The sequence below is a fragment of the Antechinus flavipes genome, chromosome 2 (assembly GCF_016432865.1).
Source record: "Antechinus flavipes isolate AdamAnt ecotype Samford, QLD, Australia chromosome 2, AdamAnt_v2, whole genome shotgun sequence".
In the NCBI taxonomy this organism is placed as follows: Eukaryota; Metazoa; Chordata; class Mammalia; order Dasyuromorphia; family Dasyuridae; genus Antechinus; species Antechinus flavipes.
In genome coordinates, this window is record NC_067399.1 from 61,163,765 (window position 1) to 61,187,197 (window position 23,433).

General features: G+C 38.8%; 1 protein-coding gene and 1 long non-coding RNA gene across 3 annotated transcripts in view; one reads left to right on the plus strand and one right to left on the minus strand.

Annotated features, from left to right (window-relative positions):
* Positions 1–23,433, plus strand: part of LOC127547910 (uncharacterized) — a 351,717-nt gene that overhangs the window by 306,163 nt on the left and 22,121 nt on the right. The gene's annotated exons all lie outside the window — the stretch shown is intronic.
* Positions 9,887–23,433, minus strand: part of LRRC36 (leucine rich repeat containing 36) — a 59,043-nt gene continuing 45,496 nt past the window's right edge. Inside the window, exons 13-15 of the mRNA XM_051975008.1 lie at positions 19,894–20,008; positions 12,699–12,865; positions 9,887–10,065 (exon numbers count right to left, since the gene is read on the minus strand). Of these exons, the coding sequence (XP_051830968.1) occupies positions 10,010–10,065; positions 12,699–12,865; positions 19,894–20,008 (338 nt within the window). The 3' untranslated portion in view covers positions 9,887–10,009. The remainder of the gene's footprint in view (positions 10,066–12,698; positions 12,866–19,893; positions 20,009–23,433) is intronic.

A 23,433-nucleotide genomic window follows, 5' to 3' on the forward strand; every position in this document is an offset into this window, starting at 1 on the left:
GAATTCTTTCTCAACCCAAGCCTTATAGCTGGTGTTTATAAAAGCGCTTTAAGGATTGAAAAGCACTCTATCAATGTTATCTCATTTTCTTTTAAAAACTCTGGGAAGTAAGTGCTACTATTATCCTATTTAACAGATAAAGAAACTGAGGCCAGATGGCTTAAGTGCCCAGAGTTACACAGCTACTAAATGTCCAAGGCCAAATCTGAACTCATTTCTCCACCACTCTACTATTTAGCCCTCCCCTTTATATAGAAGGAAACCGAGATCCAGGAGGTAAAACCATTTGAGGCCATCCAGCTGATTAGAAGCAAAGCTACGATTGTAGCTAGGGTTCCTGACTCCCAATCCAGGACATTGGGCCCATCTTTTTAAAAATTAGAAATGGCCCACATATCTTGGATAAGTCAAGTATCAGGGAAGAAAGAAAGGGAGAAAAGGAGGGAAGAAGGAAGGGAAGGAAGTGTAGTGTGCTTTCTAGAGCCCCCACGCTAGGATGCCAAAATGTACCCCAGCTCTACAGGCTAGCTTCTGGAGGACCTCGGGGCCAGCTGGAATCCTTGGTCTTAGTGGGGGAGTGAGACCCACAAGGCTGGTCAAAGATGGAGTCCTTTATTTCCAGTCCTCTCAGCTCCTAAATACCTTAGTATGCTTACATCATCACAGCACACTGAACATGTCCTAACTGTAGTAGCATTACATCCCCACAGCATCCCAGCACACAAGTGCTAACTAGAAGCACCCTGCTATTGATATGTAAATTCCCCTTACTGTAAGTGTCCCTTGCTTCAAGTAGAACCCAGGTAGTCACATCCTCCCTGACTTCTCAGTGAGAGCACTAGAGGGAGATGGGGAGTCAAACCAGACATTGTCAGCAAGTTTCCTCTGGGCTGAAGGGTCTTATATCTCACCCAGAATTCCCCTACTATCTTCGGCCCTTTACAAGGAAGGAAGGAGGGAAGGAAAAGAGGGGAGGGAGGGAGGAAGAAAGGGAGGGAAATCTTTAAATCCAACCCCCAATTCACATTTCATTGATGAGAAAGCAGGCCCAGAGTTCACAGAATGGTAGTTAAGGTACTTTGCAGCTGTCAATGTGATATCTAACCAGATAAGTTCCTTATCTCATCACACCTGAAAAAGGGGTTAGTCAGCTAGAAAACATTTTAAGCATCTATTGTGTTCAGGGCTCTTTGCTAAGTACTGGGATACAGGGAACAAGGCAAAAGACAGCTTGACTTCAAGAAGCTCCTAACTTATCGGGGCAACAACATGCAAACAACTATGGACAGATAGGGTTGGTGTGTGTATACTCACGGAGACCCCGCATGTTGCATGGGAGAGTTATTACGTGGTTCTAAGAGAGATTTTCATTCTTATGAATGAAAGGGGGGGCGCAGAGCGTTGGCCAGGGGCCAGCACTTGGTTCTCAGAGAGGGGTCCTGGGCTGGAACTGTTTCTGTCCCCTTGGATGGGCAACAAGGTGGTGCCGTGAGCAGATAGAGTGCTGGGCTGAAGTAAGGAAGACCTGAGATCAAATGAGGTTCCAGAAGCTTTCTAGCTGTATGTTCTCTGTTTGCCTTAATTTTCTTATCTGCTAAATGAGCCAGAGAAGGATGTGGAAAATCACTCTAGTATCTTTGCCAAGAAAACCCGAATGACGGCCTAAAGAGTAGCACAAGAGTAGGACAGCCTCCCTTGGAACTGTCAGCTTGGAGATGTGATTTTCAGGTTCACTTTAACTTCTGCTTGCAGTTACATTATTGAGGAAGCAGGATGCTATGTTTTATGGCCGACACGTGACTCTGTTCCCACTAAATTCCAGTCCGTAATAAATATGTAGCACATTTAGCCAAGAAACCCATTTATCCAAATTGGTAGCAAAACATAAATGAGTAAAATTAGAACAGAGGAGGATATCTAGCAGACCATCCAGAGGGAAGGAGCTCTCCCATTCAGAGCCAGCTAATTCAGCTCAGGAAAGAGTCCCCAGTCTCACCCAGAGGAAAATTCTCCAAGTCTCCAGTGCAGCAAGTCATGGGGAGGGGTGTGATGGACACTTCCCGGCCCTCTTCTCAGAGTCTCAGCAACCTGAAGTGGGCCTGGCCTTTTCCCTTTTAAAGCTGGAAGTGCCCAAAGCAACTTGAAGCAACTCAAAGCTTGGGGAGAAATGAAGAGAGCTCCTTCTTTCTTTTCTTCAACAACTCTGAGGGTACGGGTCTCCAATAAAGAGAACATCCCATACTCGAAAGCTTTGGGACTGGGGTGTATACATATATATTATAATAATATGTATGTATATATGCATATATATGTGTATGTATATATTCATATAAACACAGCAGATATATACAGATATGAATATAAAATATATTTATAATACAAATAGAAAGGTATAAAATATACTTACAAATACAGATCTTATTTATACATATATAAAATTTGGAGATACTCTCAGAGAAAAGGCATTATGATTGAGGAAGAAAAGGAATAAAACTTTGGCTAAGTCTTGAAGAAAGCCAGAAAGCAGAAATGAGGGAAGTCATTCCAGGCGGTCTGGGAGAACATCTGGAGTTGGCAGATGCAATAGCTTGTAAGGGGAGCAGCAAGGAGGCCAGGTCCCTGGATGGTAGATCCACAGGGTGGGGTAGCCTAAGATACAAGAACACTAGTAAAGTGAAAAGGTCATGGAGGGCTTTGAAAGCTAAATAGAGCACTATATATTGATCCTGAGAACAGTAGGGAGACTGGAGATGACTGAATAAAAGGGTTAGCAGCATACTTCATTAGGGTGAGCCCCCAGGGAAATTTTTTTAGGGGTGAACATTTGTTAAATACTTAGTCATAAGATTGTTTTATTCACCAAGCTAAAACTTTCTACCAACTAAGGTTTACCTTTAAAATGAAATACAAAATTCCAAATATTTGCTTGTAGTCATAACTAGGAGCATAAAAAGGTTTTTCTTTTTAACCATATAATGTTGTTGTTCAGTTGTTTCACTTCATGTCTGACTCTTCATGACCTTAGCAAGTTGAGGGCAGAAGAGCCTGACACTCACTTTTACCACCGTCTGGAGAGAATAGGGTATCTTATGTAAGATGAAGTTGAACTGCAACAAATTTAGTTCATGGGCAATGCCCATAGCTTTTATTTTAGCATTAGTAAGCTATTTCTTAGAAAGAGGGGGGAGAGAGAGGGAGAAAGAGATAAAAGGAGAGACAGAGAGAAGGAGACAGAGACAGAGGGAACCAACAGTGTCTTCTTTAAGCAACAGCATGGGGACCAGCTGAGTTATTGGATCCAAGAACACATGGTGGGGGAGCAAAGGAAAAGAAGACTGGAAAAGTCAGGGGGGGAATTCGATTATGAAGGGCTTAAGAAATCAAACAGCATTTTACATTTGATGCTGGAAGTGACAGCAAGTTTGTTGAATAGGAATGGGGTTGAGGGGAGTAAAGTCAGACTTGTGCTTTAAGGTCACTTTAACAGCTGTGTGGATGAAAGATTGGGATAAGGAGAGATGAATCAGATAGAATTGGAGAGGGGCTTAACCTGGATGATGGCAGAGGCAGAGGAGGGAAAGGGTCCTATTCAAAAGACTTTTCAAAGGTAGAATTAAGCGGACTTGGCAATGGATTAGATATTGGCAAGTAGGGAGAGTGAGGTTGTTAAGCCTGAGTGACTAGGAAGATGGTGGTCCCCTCACAGCAATAGGGAAGTTAGGAAGAGGAGTTGATTTGGGTGAAGAAAATAAGTTCTATTTTAGACATGTTGAATTTAAGACATCTGTCTACAGAATATCCATCTTGGGATGCCCAATGAGCAATTTGAGATGCAAGACTAGAGGTCAGGAGAGAAGTTAGGGCTAAATAAATAGATCTGAGGATCGATTGTAGAGAGATTGTCACTGAATCCAAGAGATTCACAGCCCTACGAATGAGGGCTTCCTGAGAAGCTGATGAGAGCACTAAATATTATAGAAAAGGATAGCCCAGGACAGAGCCCCAGGGAACACCCACTGTTATCAGGAGAATCCAGTCAAGGAGGCTGTTTGGAGATGTTAGGCAGGAGGAGAACCAGCTGGGTAATGAAAACTTGGAATATTCTGTCTCTCTTCTCGAAGTCACTATCTCTCTGTCTATACATACATACATATATATATATATATATATATATATATATATATATATATATATATATATAGTTATATAGATATACATGGGTGTATGTGTATATATATTCTCCCCCATTACATCCTAAAATAATTTTAAACATTTAGGTTACTTTTAAAAGTCATGAGTTTTAAATTCTCTCCTTCCCCTCCCCCTTTCTTAAGATGGTAATCAATCAGATATAGGTTACACATGTGCAGTCATGTAAACTATTTCCACATTAGTCATTTTGTACCAGAAGACTCAAAGAAAGTGAAAAATAGCATGCTTCAGTCTATATTCAAACAATATCAGTTCTTTGTCTAGAGGCAGATAGTATGCTTCCTCATTAGAACTTTGTCGTGGTCTTGGGTCATTGTATTGCTGAGAATGGCCCAATCATTCACAGTGCTTCATTGAACAATATTGCTGTTCCTGTGTCCAATGTTCTCATTCTGTTCATTTCACTATGCATCAGCTTATGTTAAGTCTTTCCAGGTTTTTCTGAAACCATTCTGTTTGGGATTTCTTATAGCACAATAACATTCCATTACAATCATATACCACAGCTTGTTCAGATATTCTCCAGTTGATGGACTTCTCTTTGATTTACAATTTTTAGTCACTACAAAAAGAGCTGCTATAAAGATTTTTATATAAATAGGTTCTTTCCCCTTGTTTTTGATGTTTTGGGGATATATTTAGCAGTAGTATTACTGAATCAAAGGGTATGCATAATTCTATAGCACTTTGGGCAGGATTCCAAACTGCTCTCCAGAATTGTTGGATCAGTTCACAACTCCAGTAACAACACATTAGTGTCCCTATTTTCCCACATGCCCTCCAACATCAGTCATTTTCCTTTTTTGTCATATTAGCAATTCTGTTAAATGTGAGGTGGTACCTCATTAAATCATTATTATAGAGGATAATGTGGCAAACACGGAGAAGTGGAAATGACAGTCTGAGTGGGGATTGTAGTAGTTCCATTTTATGGCAGCCATTCTTTTGCTCTGAGAATCCATATGGCAGTTATTTCCTTCCTTCCTTCCTTCTTTCTTCCCTCCCTCCCTCCTTTCTCTTACTTTCTTTTTTTCTTTCTCTGTTGTTAAACACTTCATTTGGATTTCAGTGCTCCATTCAAACAGGGTAGATGTGCTATGAGCAGTCTATTTTTTGAATGCTAAACTGGTCAAAAATCAACTCTATTATTCCTAGTTTATGAACAGAGACAGAAGGTTTAACTGAGTTTTTTTCATTGTCAAAATGTCTCATTGCAATAATCTCCTTAAGGTGTCCACAGAAGTGTCATTGGCCATTTTTGCAAGTATTTTTCCATTGAGTAGAGACACGATCTTTTTTTTTTTTTTTTTTTTGGTCAATCAGTTACTGTTTATTAAGTGCCTACTAGGTGCAAGACCATTTTGGAATGTGATTACTCTTGAGTAAATTGCCACACATTTTGCTATTACATAATCACACTTTAGAGCATATTGACTAGATTTATAAACCTTTCTCAAAATTGTCAGCTTTTTTTCCCCACTATAAATCCCAGGATGGTCTCCATCTTTGGCCAAATGCAGAACAATGCTAATCAGTGACTTCATTGCACTCTTGGTATGGCACCATTCTCGTGTAAACAAAAATATTTCCTTACCTTATCTATCAATACATTTCCCTTTATTAACAGTTCAGTATGAAAAAGATCTCAGCACATGAAATTTTGGCAACATCATCTTAATCTGTTTCTCTTCTAAACTAAATTTTATTTTTTCCCATTAACAAGTGTTTGTTCTCTCTCCCACTCTCACTGTTATAAACAAAAAGTCATTTTTTGTTAACAAATTTGCACAATAAAGCAAAACAAATTCCCATCCTATGTCCAGAAATGCGTTGTGTTTCCTCAATCACCTCTCTGCCAGGAGGAAGAGAATGTCTCGTCAACCCTCTGTAATTATGGTTGGTGCCTACATAAATCAATTATTAAATCTTTCAAAAATCTTTTAAAAATAATGTGCTGTTACAGTATAAATTTTTCCTAGTTCTGCTCACTTCATTCTGCATTATTGCATACCAGTCTTTCCTTTGAAACTATCCTTTTTATTTCTTACAGCATAATGGTGTTCTATTACATTTATATACTACAATTTGTTCTAGGTAGCCCAATGGAAAGAATGCTGGACTTGGACTCCCCAGACCCTGACTAGCTATGTGACCCTGGGCAAATCACCTGTTTGCCTGAACTGTCTCATTTGTAAAATGAGCTGGAGAAGGAAATGGCAAACCATTTTTGTCAAACGTTTGCCAAGAAAACCCAGAATGGGGTCATGAAGTGTTGGACATGACTGAACAATGACAATGAATTACCTAACTGGTGGGCGCCTCCTTGGTTTCTGGTTTAGTCACCACCAAAAGAGCAGATATATTTTCATACTTAGATCTTTTTTTTCTTTGATGTATATAGTCCTAGTAGTAACAGTGAGTCAAAGGGTATGCCGAGTTTGCTAACTTTAGGGGCATAGTTCCAATGGACTTTCCAGAGTAATGGTACCAAGCAATATGGCTAAAGATAGCTTATATATCTTCCCTTCAGAATTTTCGTGGAAATTCTTAATGGAGGCATCTGAGATATATGTACATATGTACTACCATGAACACAATGATTCTAATTCATCCATTTCTTAACAATGAACCATGTTTTAATATTAAACATATGTATCACATAATTATGTTAAAATGTATTCATGATTATGCTATTTCAGAAAAGTGTGTTCAACAGAGATGGCAAACACCTGCCATTGCTAATAGTAGGTCAAAGTACTTTCTGAAATAGTAGTCATAAAGACTAATGGCAATGTAGCCTCTAGTAGTGGGAATCCGGGCTTCTAGACAAGGGTTTTCTCTCTAGAACAGGGAACTGCCCAATAGGAGCCCCCTTCCCAGATCAGGCATGGTATACTCTGCCTGTGGCAGGTTCCCCGGGCTCACTTTCCCTACCATGGCTGATATGAAGCCATGGGCACTTGGCCCTATATATAATGTGAATAATCCCATTATACCAATTCTTCCTGTCCTAGATGAGGGCATATTGAAGAGAGAACAGAAGAGGCTTCAAGCCTGCAAAATCTGAAAGTCCAAGCGAGCAGCCAGAGAACTGGGGATGGGCTCCACGCCAGAGTTTGCTGCCCACCGAATCCAAGGATAGAATCGGAATGGAGCCCCTCCTTCAGCATTATTGGCATTTGCAAATGACCTCAGTGAGGCAAATGCTTTTTAGATTTGAGTGCTACACTCTCTTGGGACTCAAGTGATGGAGGGATGTTTGTATGCTAGGTTTTTCAGTAAGTATTCCTAATGTTAAAATGCATACATTGGGGAATGATAATGACAGTGGGAGCATGAAGAGGCTAGACAGGAGCTTGTAACATTCGAGAATACCGCCTCCCCTCAATTCCTCAGGGCTGCTCCTAAAGTCTTGTGAAGATGGAGCCAGCCCAAGATTTCTGGGGATGGTACTGAGCCACTTCTTTGGGAAGACACCCAGCAGGGTCACTGTGCTGACAAGCTGTCACTCAGGGTTCCTTGAAGACAAAACACTTGCTCACATCCAGTCGGTGCCTCTTTCGGACCGCTGGGGCTAAGTTTTGAAGAGTGCCTTTTCTCAGCGCCTTCCTATCTTAAACAGGCTCCCCTGGGGCTCCACTTTTGAATTCCTGAAGCCTGAGCTGTCATTAGGAGCTTTGTCTCAGGGCTCATTTTCGATGAACCCCCTTGGGTGTGACCACGGCTCTCATGATTCCCTTCCTCGATCTTGTTCCCCTCCTCCTCATTCTCTCCTCCCCCTCCTTCCTCTTCCCCCTCCCCCTTATCTTCCTCCTTCCCCTCCTTCCTCTTCCTCCCTTCTCCCTCTTCCTCCTCCTCCCTTCTCCCTCTTCCTCCTTTTCCTTCTCCTTTTCCCTATCAAGAGAGGAAGCTTGGTGAGAACAGGGACCCCTACGGTCTTGGGTCTGAGTGTTTAGCAGGAAACCGGCGCATGGAGCTTCTCGGGTCCTCAGGGCTACACTATTTTGCTGGGGGACCTCATTGGCTCTTGGGGATTCTCCAATCTCTATTGCAGTCTCAGTATTTCCCTCCAACGGCGCTTCTCCAACAAGAACCTGTCTCTACCATCCTGTTCACCTCCCCTTCTCAGAGCCCAGCTTTTCTCTACAGCTCAGCTCCAGCAGGCCTCCCTGCCCTGGCAGCCCATTTACTGCCTTGAATTTATTTTCCATATGGCTATTTGGGTACATGCTACATCTCCCAAGACTATACGCTCCTAGGAAGCAGATTCATTTTGCTCTATGTATTCCCGGGGCCTAGCACAATGCCAGGCACAAGGTGAGTGCTGCATAAATGCTTGGCAGCCGGTGCAAAGGGGGAATGGGAATCTGCACAGTTGGAGGGAGGGGAATGAGCTGAGAGATTTGGAGGCCTCATTATCCCCTTTCCCTGCTGCCCCCAGCAAAGGGCTGCCGCAAAATCCCACCCCTACAAGTGGTGAGCTATCAGATCGTGGGCAAGGCTCCTTTCCCATTCACATTGGTCTCTACACATCTGGGTGTTATTCATACCATAAAAAGAGTTCAACGATTTAAAAGTTGGATGGACTCTTAGAGATCACATGTCAATCCACCTTTCTCCTCTTTGGAGGAGAGGACACTGGAGCCAGGAGAAGAGTGGCTTTAGGCATACAGGTAATAGAGGAGGTAGGCCAGGAACAGGTCTTCTTACCATCAATCCACTGCCCCCTTCTGAGCATTCCTGGGAGGAAAGAATGCTCTTCTCCAAGGAAACAGTCTGGTATTGCTCTCATGGTTCCTCTGGAAGCCGTTAATCAATCTGCTTGGAAATTCTCACAGAAATTCTCACAAACAACAGATTCTTATAGCTGGCAGGAAACCACAAGCTCACAGTAGGACTAAGCCATTTCACCCACTGCCAAAGCTCCCAGGTGGTGTTTAGGAACTCATAAAATCACAGGACAGGAAGAGGTCTATCAGCAAGAAGGAGAGAAGCTGGCCAGAGTTTGGACCAAGGACATTGAGACATCTCTAAAATGGAAGGTACAGATAGGAGGCATTGTAGTACAGGGAAAAGAGTGGTGAACTGAGCATCAGGGAGCTAAGTGCAGATTCCAGCTCTGCTACTCATTAACTACTTAACCAAGTACAAATCCCTGAACTTCTCCAGGTCTGTTTTTCAGATATAAAATGAGTGGGGTTAGTAGCTTTTCTAAGGTCCCTTGCAACCAGTGTCTACTACAAGACCAATGTCAATCTTATGGACAGGAGTCTATCCTCAACTGGACCACATGACAGTACACAAAGAGTTGTAGATGGATGCATCTCCTAATTTGGTTTAGGTTTCCAATCAGCCACAGAATCACAAAATTCCAAAGCTGGATGGGACTTCAGAAGCCATCAAGTGCAACCCATATCTGAAGCACAAATTCCTTCTACAACATACCCCATAATGGTCATCAAGTCTCTGCCTGATGCCCTCCACTGGCAGTAAACTCCTTATGTCTCATGACAGTGTATTCCTCTTCAGGCCAGCTCTAATTAAGGGAAAGGTTTTCCTAACAGAGTCCAAACCTTCATGGTTAGAAGACCTTACTGAAGACTCAGTTGCAGCTGGTACCAGATAACCTTTGGCTTCTGTCTTAAGCACTCTGGGAACTCAAGTGACAATCCGATCCAGCATAACGCCCAAAGTGGTCCATGGATTTATTTATAACTCAAATACATTGTATCTGGGGTGCGATCTTCTTCTTTACTGCCACTGCTTTCCTTTCTCTTCCACACAGGCTGCCTCCAAATCAGCGAAGCATGTAAGTTTCTAATCCTTCGCTAAGCCTTTCTCTTTGACTTGACTCTGAAGATTAAGGAAAAGACAATGAAAACCATGTTAAACTAAAACAACTCCTCAGCCCCAGAGCCTTTGAAGCAAGCGCCTCTTCTGTCCCTGCCCCTGCCTGGCTGAGACACAATGGGCCCTACAGAGTTAGAGGCTTTAACAGCTGGGATGGGGCAGCCAGGCCATGGGGGCTGTGATCCCTCCTTCTTTTGTTTTCCTGAATGCTTGATTGATGTTCTTTTTCCCCCCTCATTTCTGTCATTCCCCATTAATCTTCCCTTCATTATTCAAAGCTAGCGAAGTATCAAGTTAATTCAGGAGCTGGGAGAGAGAATTTTTCCTGTATTTTCAATAGAGCCCAAAAGATAGTCAGAGCCCAAAACTAGCATCCTCAGGTAAAAATTCAACCCCCTCACACACTCCTGACACTTTGTAAATAATTTTTCCCTCAAAGATTACTCAGCATCAACCCAAAGAGAGACCAGCTGGCCTTAGTCATTTTTTCCTTCCTTCACATTTCAAATGACCTCCTTTTGGCCATGCTAGACACTTCATCTGCCTGAGCATTGCCCATTACTCTGCATCTCCTGCTTCTCTCCTTCCTTGTTTCTTTTTCCCATCCTCCATCTTCTCTCCATCTCCTTGGGTCCACCAGGTTCTGCTTGTGATTCCTTCCTCTCTATATTCTTTCCCTTCATGATTTCATCTGCTCACATGCTTCAAGATTATCTTCAGTTATCTTTATGTAGGAGATTTCCTAATCTCTCTTCTAAACTTTAATCCCACTCTGAAGAGTGGACAAGTCGAATCAGCTCTCACTGTCCCATACCCCCAATCTGCCCAGCTCCACATCCCCTTATTTCTGCCCAGCTCATGCTCAGTATCTTCTCAAGTCATATAGGATACCCTGGATTTTTCTACTCTCCTTCACCTCCCACATCCAACTAGCTGCCATGTCATCAATTCTACTTCCACATCATTTTTTTCATCTATATTATTATTTGGGCCCTCATCACTACTTACCTGGATAATTTTAATAGCTTCCTAACAGGTCCCCCAAGCTCTAGTCTTTTTTTTTTTAATCATTACTCCACAATACAGCCAAAGTATTTATGGCACTGGTCTGACTCATGTTCCTTGACTGTTTAAAAACTTTCCATTACTTCTACGGGAAAATACTAACTTCTTGATTTGGCATGTAAGACCAGATGTCTACAATGCTGATGATACTCTTCAAGTACCTTTCTATCCAGCCAAACTGAACTACCAACTATTACCCAAACTTGAGAACATATCATTTCCTACCTCCATGCTTTTGTGCAAGCCATTCCTATGTCTGGGAATACACATTCTCCTCATCTCTGCCTTTCACAACTTCTTCTCTTAGTTCAAGGTTCAGATAAGGTGCTACTTCCTCTATGAATCCTGGAATGTTTCTCCCTCCCCTATTCCTTCACATCTGCCTCTCAGAATCCTCAGTTTTCTCCAAGATTCAGTTCAAGTACCACTTTCTACATGAGGTCATTCCTTGTATCCTCATTTCCCTTCCAAGGTGATCTTATAATAATTGTTTTGTTATGTTTTTTGTCTATGTACACAAATATAGCTCAATATGTATGTACATGCATATATGTACATTAAAATGTATTTTGTCTCCTCAGAATTTAAACTGGAAGACAATGAGAAAAATGATTATTTCTTTCTGATATTTAATAACTAATTATTGCATTACAAACAAGTTGTTTTTTTGTTTTGTTTTGCTTAGTATTCTCTAATGGGTGGATTCCTGCTCAAATAGATCCAGGAAAATGTGCCTTTGTCAGACAGGTGATATAGAAATGATAAGTCTCTTTGACCAAGGCTGGGGTGATCCAAGTTCCCCTCAAGACCTTCAAGGGAATATAGCCCATCTCTCATTATAATATTCATTCTTTCATTAACTGTTAATTAATCAGAATTGATTGATAACCTCAGGAATATCCACTCTTCTAACATGAGGGATTTTTGGCATCTGACAGCACTGCTGATTTCTTTTATTAAAATGCCGGCATTATTATTAAAATGACTAATAATCCAGAAATTGTCTTCCTAACCTTTTAATTATTACATGTACTGTTTTGTTTTTGTCTTGATACCCAGCATATGGTCTGACAATTTGGTTTCTCAGAGGTCCCTCTTCTCTCCCCACTTCAAATATTCCTAAGCCTCTCTGTCTAACATTGGTCTCCTTCACTTGATGCCTTTACTGTGCACATCTGTACCTTCTCAGTAGAATGTAAACTCACCAAAGGAAGGGGATTTTTCTTTTTTATTTTCTTTACCCAGCCTCTGGCATAGCACCTTATACATAGAAACTTCTTAATGTTTGTTAAATTAAATTGAATTTCTAAGGACAGAACTTTTCTTGTCGTAAGAAAGTGAAAGGCATAGAAATACAATTGTTTAAAATTTAAAAAAAAACTAGTCTTAAAAAAAAAAAAACAAATCATCACAATATATCCCAACTATAATCCCAACTAGTTTAATCAACTATAAAAAGCAATGGTGGTACTATTACTGACAGTAGTACAGGAACACAGCTGAGCAGCCCTGCTGGAGCTACCAGCCCTGAGGAAATCATCTACCAGATCATTTGGGGTAACAGTACTGACCGCCATCATGAGTTGTCTGAGATAAGGAAGACTGTAAGGTTTTCCCAAAAGGTGATGTTCTCCCTACTCGGTGACTCTTCTCAGGAGGCAGGACTGCTTTTCCCGGATAATTTTTTTGTTCTTTATTCAATTGTTGTAGCAGATACTCATTGGTTGTAACCAGGGACCTAAATTATAAGGGAAAGTCATCATCAATTATATAATTAGGCCAGCAAAAGTTAAAGTCCTCCTCTTGTGCTTTGTGGTATCCTGAAAGTACCTCATGGGTGTGCCCTAATGGCTAAGGAAAATAATTTAAGCTTTCAGATCCTCTCAAACTAGAAAAACTTTGAGTATGGGTTAAATTATGGATTTAGATCTGGGTTTACCACTGCTTTAAGGCCACTGAGCCCAAGTCTCTCATTTTCTAGTGGAAAAAGAAGCCCAAAGAGGTTAAGTGATTTGAAATCAGTTTTTCTAACACGAATTCAGTATTCCTGCTAAACTATAATGCTGTTCCACTGGCTAATCTGCCCCTAGAATTCATGCCGGTGAAATATGAGGAGGAAATGTCCTGATAATTTTTATGGTACTCTTGCCTGGCCATTAAAATCCAAATAGAACTGGAATGTAGTTCTGAGTTTGCAGATTTCCCACTAATAGGAAATACAAGATTAAGTTTTGGAGTTTTGGGAGTGTAGTTCTCACATGTCAAAGAAAAAAAAATCTTAGGCATTTAAAGCCTAAGCCTGACAAACATATTTATTAATTAAATTATTCTAATTCTTAACATCTCTGCTTAGAGTTTCCAAAGTGAAAGAAATCTTGCCTTTGAAGAACTCTGACTAATCCACTTTTGAATTATGATAGCAATATTCCCAAATAACAGGCAAAAATTCTACAGTCAGATAAAAATATAATAACAAAATTCAAGTAATATTTTTATACATTAAACAGAATAATAGATATTCAGAGAATTGACACACTTTGGGGAATAATTTCCTTAAATCATTCAAACCTTCTTTAATCACTACTTCTAAGAATTCTCTTTTCTTCCTGGTCAAGGTAAATGTGAGAGATAACCCTATTAAAAATTAATTAATCAAAGACTCTTCCTTTTTGTATGATCATCACCTTAATCCTGTCAAGAAATGGGGAGAGGTCTGCTTGAAAGTGGATTAGCCAAGATTTCCCTGGCTTTCTCATGTCCCTGACATAATTTTTGTCTTTTAGGATAACAGAATTCCTCTTTCAACTTGAATTTAGTTTCTTTTTAGAGAGTAGTTAGTTTACATGGATATATGTTTTGCATAACTATACAATTATAATTTATATAGAATTGCTTTTTCTCAATGAAAGGAGGAAGGAAGGAGGGAGGGAAAGAATCTGAACTCAAACATTTTAGAAAACCAATGTTAAAAATTGTTTTTACATGTAATTGGGGGAAAAAGTAAAATATTGAATTTAAAAACAAAAAAAAATAGTTTAGAAATAGCTTGGGTAGATAGTGAATAGAGTGTTACACTTGAATTCAGTTCACATGTGGCCTGAGACATTTCCTAGCTGTGAGATCCTGGGCAAGTCACTTAATCTCTGATTTGATTTCTTCAACTGCCAGAAAGCACCTACCTCACAGAGTTGTCATAAGGATCAAGTGAGATAATACTTATTTTTTTAAATTTTTTATTATTATTTTTTTAATTTGAGTTCCAAATTCTCTCTCTCCCCTATTTTCTCCCCAGCCCATTGAGAAAGTAAGCAATATGTTATCAATTATACATGTTAATCCATACACAATATATTTCCATATTAGTCACATTACAAAAAAACCCAAGAAAATTAAAGTGAAAAATGACACTTCATCTACACTCAGAGTTTGTCTGTTCTCTTTCTGGAGGTAGACAGCATTAGCATTGTCTTAGATCATTTTCTTGATTAGAATGACTAAGGCTTTCACAGTTGATAATTATTACAATATTGCTATTACTGTGTACGGTGTTCTCTTGGGCTCACTTCACTTTGCATCAGTTCACATAAGTCTTTGGGTTTTGCTGAAGACATCTTGCTTGTAATTTCTTAGAGCATAACAGTATTCCATCACTATCATATGCCACAACTTGTTCAACCATTCCTCAATTGATAGTCATCCCCTCAATTCCCAATCTTTGCCACCACAAATATATTTGTACATATATTTTCCTTTTTTTTTTCTTGTATCTCCCCTTTGGGGCGAGTTTTAATTGTTCTCCAATTTGGTTAGACAAGTTCACAACTTCATTAATAGTGTATTGGTGTCCCTATTTTTCCACATCCCCTCCAGCACTTGACATGTCTGATAAGTATGAGATGGTACCTCTGAGTTGTTTTAATTTGTATTGTATTTGTATTTGTACTCAGTAGTGATTTAGAGCATTTTTATGTGACTATTGATAGCTTTGATTTCTTCTTCTGAAAACTATGTGTATATCCTTGCTATTACTTATTATTTGCTATTACTTAACCTCCTCCTACCCATGAATCTTTCTCGTCTTCTTCCCTCACCCTTTGCTTCCCTGTCCGCCCATTATTTCTTTATAGATTTTGGAGGGTGCTATATCCTTCACGGTATATATGTAGTATTGCCTATTTAACCCATTACCAATGTGAGGAGGTTTTCAGAACTATGAGCCCATTTCCCCTCTCTAATGTCTATGTGTCTATTCTTCCTCTGCATCTCATTTGTAGAACATATTTTTATCTTAACTCTTTCTTTTGAACTGTCCTATTTTATGTCAATCTTCCATCCTGTAATATCTTTTTCTTTAATGTCATCACATCAGAGTCCATGTCTGCTCCAGTTGACAGATACAATTCTCAAGAGTTACAGATATACTTTTCCTATCTAGGGATATAACTAGCTTTACCTTTAAATATTATATATATATATTTCCCCCCCCTTCTCTTGAGTACTGTGATCTGTGATTTAGGATTAAAATTTTCTGTTTAAAGAGAACTATTCGGTTCTGCACACATATATATTGTATCTAGGATACACATTGACATATTTAACTTGTATAGGACTGCTTGCCATCTGGGGGAGGGAGTGAAGGGAAGGAGGGGAAGTTGAAACAGAAGTGAGTGCAAGGTGTAATGTAAAAAAATTACCCAGGCATGGGCTCTGTCAATAAAAAGTTATAATAAAAAAAATAAAATGTTAAAAAAAATTCTGTTTAGTTCTGTTTTTTTCAATAAAAATGATTGAAAATATCTTATTTTATTGAAGTTCCATCACCTCTCCTGAAAGATGCTGAGTCTCTGTGGGTGGTTAATTCTTGGTTGTAACCTCCAATGCCTTCTGAAATATGGTATTCTAGGCCATATGAAATAGGTATTCTGTAGAAGTTGCCAGATCTTGATCCTGACTGTTGCTCCTTGATATTTGAATTGTTTTTGTCCAACGGCTTGCAGTATGTTTCTCTTAGGATTAATAGTTTTAGATGATTTTAATTTTTTTTCCCCTCATTGACTCTCATTTGATTTAAAAATTCTTTTTTGAGTTCTTCTATAAATTCTCTCTAAGCAGGAAGCCATTTCACATTATTCTTTGGGATAGAAGCTTTTTTTTTTTTTTTTTCACTTCAGTGTGTTCCTCTGAAGATGAACTCCCGGGTCTTCCTTGTTCCCATAGTGTTTCTATGGTGGGGTTCATTCTTCTTTGCCAGTTCATTTTTTAAATAAGGGGTATTATAATAAGCACCTCTAATCCTGGGGTGGAGGGTTGGTGCCTTTGACTTCTTTCATCTCTCCTCTCTGATTGGAACCTCCAAAAGACCAACCCTCCCGCAAGTGCCCGTAGCCAGCAGCATTTCTGCCCCCCTGCTTCTGCACTCACAGGTGTGATGGCTTCTTCTTACCCAGGACTGAGTCCCTGTAGCACAGCTGGGTCTGGGTTTCCAATCAGCCAAGGTTCACCCAGTCTTCCCAGAGTCAGACCCCAACTTCACACTGTCCAGGAGATGAAAGTTTCTGTGGTTCCTGCTGAGGCTACAACCAAGCCCAGCTCAGCCCTCTGGCCTCCCCACTTGATGTTTCTGCAGAGCTAGCCTGGAGGTATTTGCACTTCTCTTGGATTAATTCCCAGCTCAGGGTCTTTCTCCCAATCTTCTCCAGTTGTCCCAGCAGGATCCCTGTTCTGCCCCAAGTCTACTTGATTTTTCACCAGTTTATGTTAGGCACAAATTTGTTCTATTTGTAAGGGAAAACTTGAAATTTACTAACCTACTCCACTATCTTCCCAGAATCCTCCAAGGTTCTTATTGTTGATATTTGAATATAAACATTATGTATTTGAAGAATAAGAGTAAGTTGCTATAAATTTTTCCCCAGTTTTCTACTTTTCTTCTAATCCTTTACCCATAGATCTGACAGGTAAGATTTTCCATGGTTTTTAATTAGCTTATATCACCCTTTATGTGTAAATTACATAATTATTTTGACCTTATCTTGTTATAAAATGTGAGATATTGTTCCATACCTAGTTTCTGCCACACCGATTTTCAATTTTTCCAGTAATTTTTGTCAAATAGTGAGTTCTTGCCCCACAAATGTGGATCTTTGGATTTATCATTTACTACTATATATTATGTACTTAATCTATTCCACTGATCCACCACTCTGTTTCTTGGCTAGTGCCAGATTCTTTTAATGATTATCACTTTGTATCATAACTTGAAATCTGATACTATCAGGCTTCTTTCTTTTACATTTTATTCATTGATTACCTTGATATTCTTGATCTTTTGTTCATCCAGATGAATTTTGTGAGCTTTTTTTAAGTTCCATAAAATAATTATTTGAATAAATTAATTTAGGTAGAAATGTCATTTATATTGGCTCAACCTCCTCATGATTTCTCTGATTGTTTTAAATATATCTTCATATGTGTGAAGAGTGTTTTGTAATTTTGTTCGTATAGTTCCTCAGTATATCTTGGTAGACAGACTCAGTTTTCTGTGTTGGTTTAAATGGAATTTCTTTATATCTTTCTCCTGCATGTTGTTGACAATATATAAAAATGCTAATGATTTATATGGATTTATTTTATATCCTGCAACTTTGTTATTTTATAAATTTTCTCTGAGCAGAGAGCTATTTAACATTACTTTTTGGAGTAGCTGCAATTTTGCTAAAGTTGACTGTTTTAAATAGTTTTTTTAGTTGATTTTCTAAGTATACCACAATATTATCTGCAGAGTGATAATATTGTTTCCTCAATATGTCTATTCTTATTCCTTTGATTTCTTTTTCTTTTCTTTTCTTTTTTTTTGTCTTATTGCTACCGCTAGCATTTCTAGCACAATTACCTGAATAACAGATAATAATGGACTTCCTTGCTTCACTACTGATCTTATTGGGAAGGCTTCAAGTTTATTCCCACTATCGATAATGCTTGCTCTTGATTTTAGGTAGACACTATCATTTTAAGGAAAGCTCCATTTATTTCTATGCTTTCTAGTGTTTTTAATAGCAATTAATATTGTGTTTTGCCAAAAAGACTTTTCTATTCTATTCTACATATTTCTCTTATCTATTGAGATAATCATAATTTTTATTGATTTTATTATTGAAATGATCAATAATCAGTTCTGCATTCCTGAGAAAAATCCCACCTGGTCATAGTATATGATCTTTCTAATATATTTCTGTAATCTCCTTGTTAGTATTTTATTTTAGCATTTTTGCATCAATATTATGGAAATTGGTTTATAGTTTTCTTTCTCTGTTTTTGTTCTTCCTGGTTTAGGTATCAAATCTGTTATTTATGTCACAGAAGGAATTTGATAGGACTCTTTCTTTACCTATTTTTCCAAATAGTTTATATATAAATATAAATAAATAAATAAATGAATAAATTATATATATATAGCTTATATTTACCCCAAATATTGAAATTGTTTTTAAACATTTTATAGAATTCACTTATAAATCCATCTGGTCTTGGAGATTTTTTTTACATTCACTTATAATTTAATTTTTTTTCTATGATAGGATTTACTTAAGTATTCTATTCCCTCTTCTATTAATATTTGTAATTTATATTTTTGTAAATATTCATCAATTTAACTCAGATTATCATATTTATTGGCATATAATTGGACAAAATAGTTCCTCATAAATGTTTTGATATAATCTTTTTCAATTTCACTAATGGTATATTCATCTCTTTCATTTTAGATACTGATAACTGTGTTTTCCTCTTTCTTTTTCTTAATCAATTTAACCTATGGTTTATTTTATTGATTTTTAAAAATAAAATAATCTCCTAGCTTTATTAATTCAATGACTTTTTAGAACTTTCAATTTTATTAATCTTTCCTGTGATATTTTGACTTTCTATTTTGATATTTGATGAGTTTTAATTTGTTCTTTTCCTGGTTTTTTTAATTGCCCAATTCATTAATTCGCTCTTTTTCTTTTTCACTGATGGGTTTAGAGATATAAATTTTCCCCTATGTTGGTATGTTGTCTTATTGTTGTCATTTATCTTTAACGAAATAATTGTTTCTATAATTAGTTCTTTGATCCACTCATTCTTTAGAATTAGATTTAGTTTCCAATTAATTTTTAGTCTACACTGCCAAGGCTTTTTATTGAATATAGTTTTTATTGCATTATGATTGAGATAATATTTGTAAAGTACTTAACTCAGTAACCTAGCACATAGTGGGTACTTAATAAATATTTGTTCCCGTCCCCTTTGGTAAGGGCTGGGGAAAAGATTTGGTGCAGGACATTTTTTCTTCCTAGAAATCTGATTAAGTACTGATAAAATTTTCTTCATTCAGATAAGGCTGGAAAGAACTTCAGACAGGTGAAATATTTATTAATATTTCTAAGAGAGGGTATAAGAAAGACCTTACAGTGTGCTGCCACACAGCTGTTATCCCTTACATTCTCACCAAAGTTATTTTGTAAATCATAATCACGAGAATTTATTTTGAAATATGACAATGATCTTAGGATATCCTCATTTATTCTTTCAACAAAGCACCTTCTTCTAGGTTGAAAAGCTTGTGGTGCTAGATGCTAGAGATCTATAGATGAACAAAGACTCAGTTCCCGACGTTAGTGTGCTCTAGTGTGGGTGTGTTCTTTACAATATACTGTGCTGCTTCACTAAAAGACAGTAAAAGGTTCTCCTCCCTCCCCCTTCAGAAGACATGGCGTTCTCCTTTACCTCTGACTTTCCTGAAGAAGGTGCACTGTCTCCTCTACTTTCTTCAGCTGGTTAAGTTCCTGATTTAGACAAGCCACCTGCAAATTCAGCTGTTGATTTTTACGAAGTAATTCATCTATAAGGGACATAATATTTCTAGGTTAGCAGCATTCCACCAAAAATGACAAATGAGTATGTGCTCTTGCTTTAACTAAGATGATAGATCTTAGAGAGCCAGAAAGGAACTGTCCTCTCTCACCTGTCCTTCCTTTTAATTCATAGGGATAAGTAGGTCTCTGGCCACCTACCATTCAGTGCTGTGGCCCTTGTACTCACATCTAACATCCTAGAGTTAGCCTATCTTAATGTTTTTCTGCTGCTTACCAATACAGATATGAAAAAAATGATAAGACATCAGTTTAGAAGGGGTCAATATTTTAGTTGAGACATACTCTATCTGGCCCCAAAGTAGATGAGTGACAAAATGTGAATGTTAAGTAGAACCTTTTCATTTTCATGACAAATAAGCAGGGCCCTGAGTCTCTATTTTATATTGATTTTGTTATTATGTTGTTCCAAGATTCCCTTTGAAAAAGTAACTGGGGACTTCCGGTTAAGATGGCGGAGAGGAGGCTCACAGTTGCATAAGCTCCGCGCTTTCTCTCACTATCCACTTCATTACAAGCCTCTGAATCAATGCTTGACTGAAAAAAACCCACAAATAGTTACCAAGAGAAGCCATCCTTGAGATCCGCCAAGAAAGGTCTGTCTTTACTGGAGGGCTGGGGCGGTTTTAGATCGGGCGCAGGCGGCGGGCAGCAGCAGTGAGAGCACGGGAGCAGACTGGAGAGGGGGTGGAGAGTGATCGCAGCCGTCTCTGCGGGGAGAGCTTCGCTACAGGTTTGGAACCTGCAGCCAGTCAACAACCCAGCAGAGAAGCTAAAAACACCGGGGCTGAAGAATACAACCCCAAACAGCTGGAGTCTCTCAGGACTTGGCCACCCCCCCCTTCCCCCCCCTCAGTGACTCAGCACGCTTTGGGATCTCAGAGCGCAGGCGCAGCACAGTCCTGCTAGTGCCTCACTGCTGCCCCCTGCAGTCTGTAGAGGAAGCTCGATAACACACCCAGCCCCCCCCCCCCCAAAGAAAGACTCCAGTTTTTTCTGTTTTTCTTTGGTAGTTTGTCTCTGATTAATAGACAGAATGAGCAAGAAGCTGAAGAGGACTTTAACCCTTGACAGCTTCTATACAGATAGAGAGCAGACTCTAAATCCTGAGGAGACTAAAAACAGGCAGTCCCCAGGTGATTCCCCAAAGGAGGAGATTGTCTGTTCCTCAGCACAGATGAACCTCATAGAAGTGATTAAAAAGGCTCTCACAAGGGAGCTAGAAGAAAAATGGGAAAAGAGCCTGGAGAAAGTTAAAGAGAGAGTGGATAAAGAAGTAAAATCCTTGAAAAATAGGATTAGTGAACTGGAAACAGAAAACAGCTCTCTAAAAAACAAAATTGGCGAAATGGAAAAAAATTCCACAGAACAAAAGAACTCAATTGGACAATTAGAGAAAGATTTTAAAAAAGTGAGTGAAGAGAATACTTCACTGAAAATCAGAATTGAACAAGTGGAATTGAATGACTCGAGGAGACAAGAAGAATCAGTCAAGCAAATCCAAAAAAATCAAACAATGGAGAAAAATGTGAAATACCTTCTGGGGAAGACAACAGACCTGGAAAACAGATCCAGGAGAGACAATCTGAGAATCATTGGACTCCCAGAAAAACATGATGAAAAAAAGAGCCTGGACACTGTCTTCCAGGAAATAATCAAAGAGAACTGCCCAGAAGTCATAGGAACAGAGGAAAAAATAAACATTGAAAGGATTCATCGATCACCCACTGAAAGGGATCCTAAAATCAAAACACCAAGGAATATAGTGGCCAAATGCCAGAACCCTCAGATGAAAGAAAAAATATTGCAAGCGGCTAGAAAAACCCAATTCAAGTATCAAGGAGCCACAATAAGGATCACCCAGGATCTGGCAGCATCCACATTAAAAGATCGAAGGGCCTGGAATATGATATTCCGAAAGGCTAAGGAACTTGGTATGCAACCAAAAATAACTTACCCAGCGAGAATGAGCATCTTTTTCCAGGGAAGAAGATGGACATTCAACGAAGTAAGCGAATTTCATCTATTTCTGATGAAAAAACCAGAACTTAACAAAAAGTTTGATCTACAAATATAGAACTCAAGAGAAATCTAAAAAGGTAAAGATTAATCTTGGGAACTATATTTTGACTATATAGATGTATAAAGAATACATGTATACCTTGTTCTAGAAATTGATGTGGAAAGGACATTGTACCAGAAAAAGGGTAAAGTGGGGGTAGTACATCTCATGAAGAGGCATAGGAAACCTATTATATCTGAGAGAAAGAATGGAGGGGGATGAATATAGTGGGTATCTTACTGCCTTCAGAATTGGCTTTAAGTGAAAAATCTTAAGACATATTCAATCTATGGTGAAACTTCTCCCATCTCATTGAAAAGTGAGAAGGGAAAAGTGGAAAGGGAAGGAATAAGCTAAGCGGAAGGGAATACGGGAACTGGGAGGGAAAGGGGTAAGATAGGGGGAGGAACTCTAAGGCGGGGGGAGGGACACTAAAAAGGGAGGGCTGTGAGAAGCAAGGGGTGCTCACAAGCTTAATACTTGGAAGGGGGGGAAAGGGGAAAGAAGGGAGAAAAGCATAAACCGGGGTTAACAAGATGGCAAGTAATACAGAATTGGTCATTCTAACCATAAACGTGAACGGGGTAAACTCCCCCATAAAGAGGAAGCGGTTAGCAGAATGGATTAAAAGCCAGAATCCTACAATATGTTGTTTACAGGAAACACACCTGAAGCGGGGAGATACATGCAGGTTAAAGGTAAAAGGTTGGAGCAAAATCTACTATGCTTCAGGTGAAGTCAAAAAAGCAGGGGTAGCCATCCTGATCTCAGATCAAGCTAAAGCAAAAATTGACCTAATTAAAAGAGATAAGGAAGGACACTATATCTTGCTAAAGGGTAGCATGGATAATGAAGCACTATCTATATTAAACATATATGCACCAAGTGGAGTAGCATCTAAATTCTTAAAAGAGAAACTAAGAGAGCTGCAAGAAGAAATAGACAGTAAAACTATAATAGTGGGAGATCTTAACCTTGCACTCTCAGAATTAGATAAATCAAACCAGAAAATAAATAAGAAAGAAGTCAAAGAGGTAAACAGAATACTAGAAAAGCTAGATATGATAGATCTCTGGAGAAAATGTAATGGAGACAGAAAGGAATACACTTTCTTTTCAGCAGTTCATGGAACCTATACAAAAATTGACCATATATTAGGACATAAAAACCTCAAACTCAAATGTAGTAAGGCAGAAATAGTAAATGCATCCTTTTCAGACCACGATGCAATGAAAATTACGTTCAACAAAAAAGCAGGGGGAAGTAGACCAAAAAATAATTGGAAACTAAATAATCTCATACTAAAGAATGATTGGGTAAAACAGCAAATCA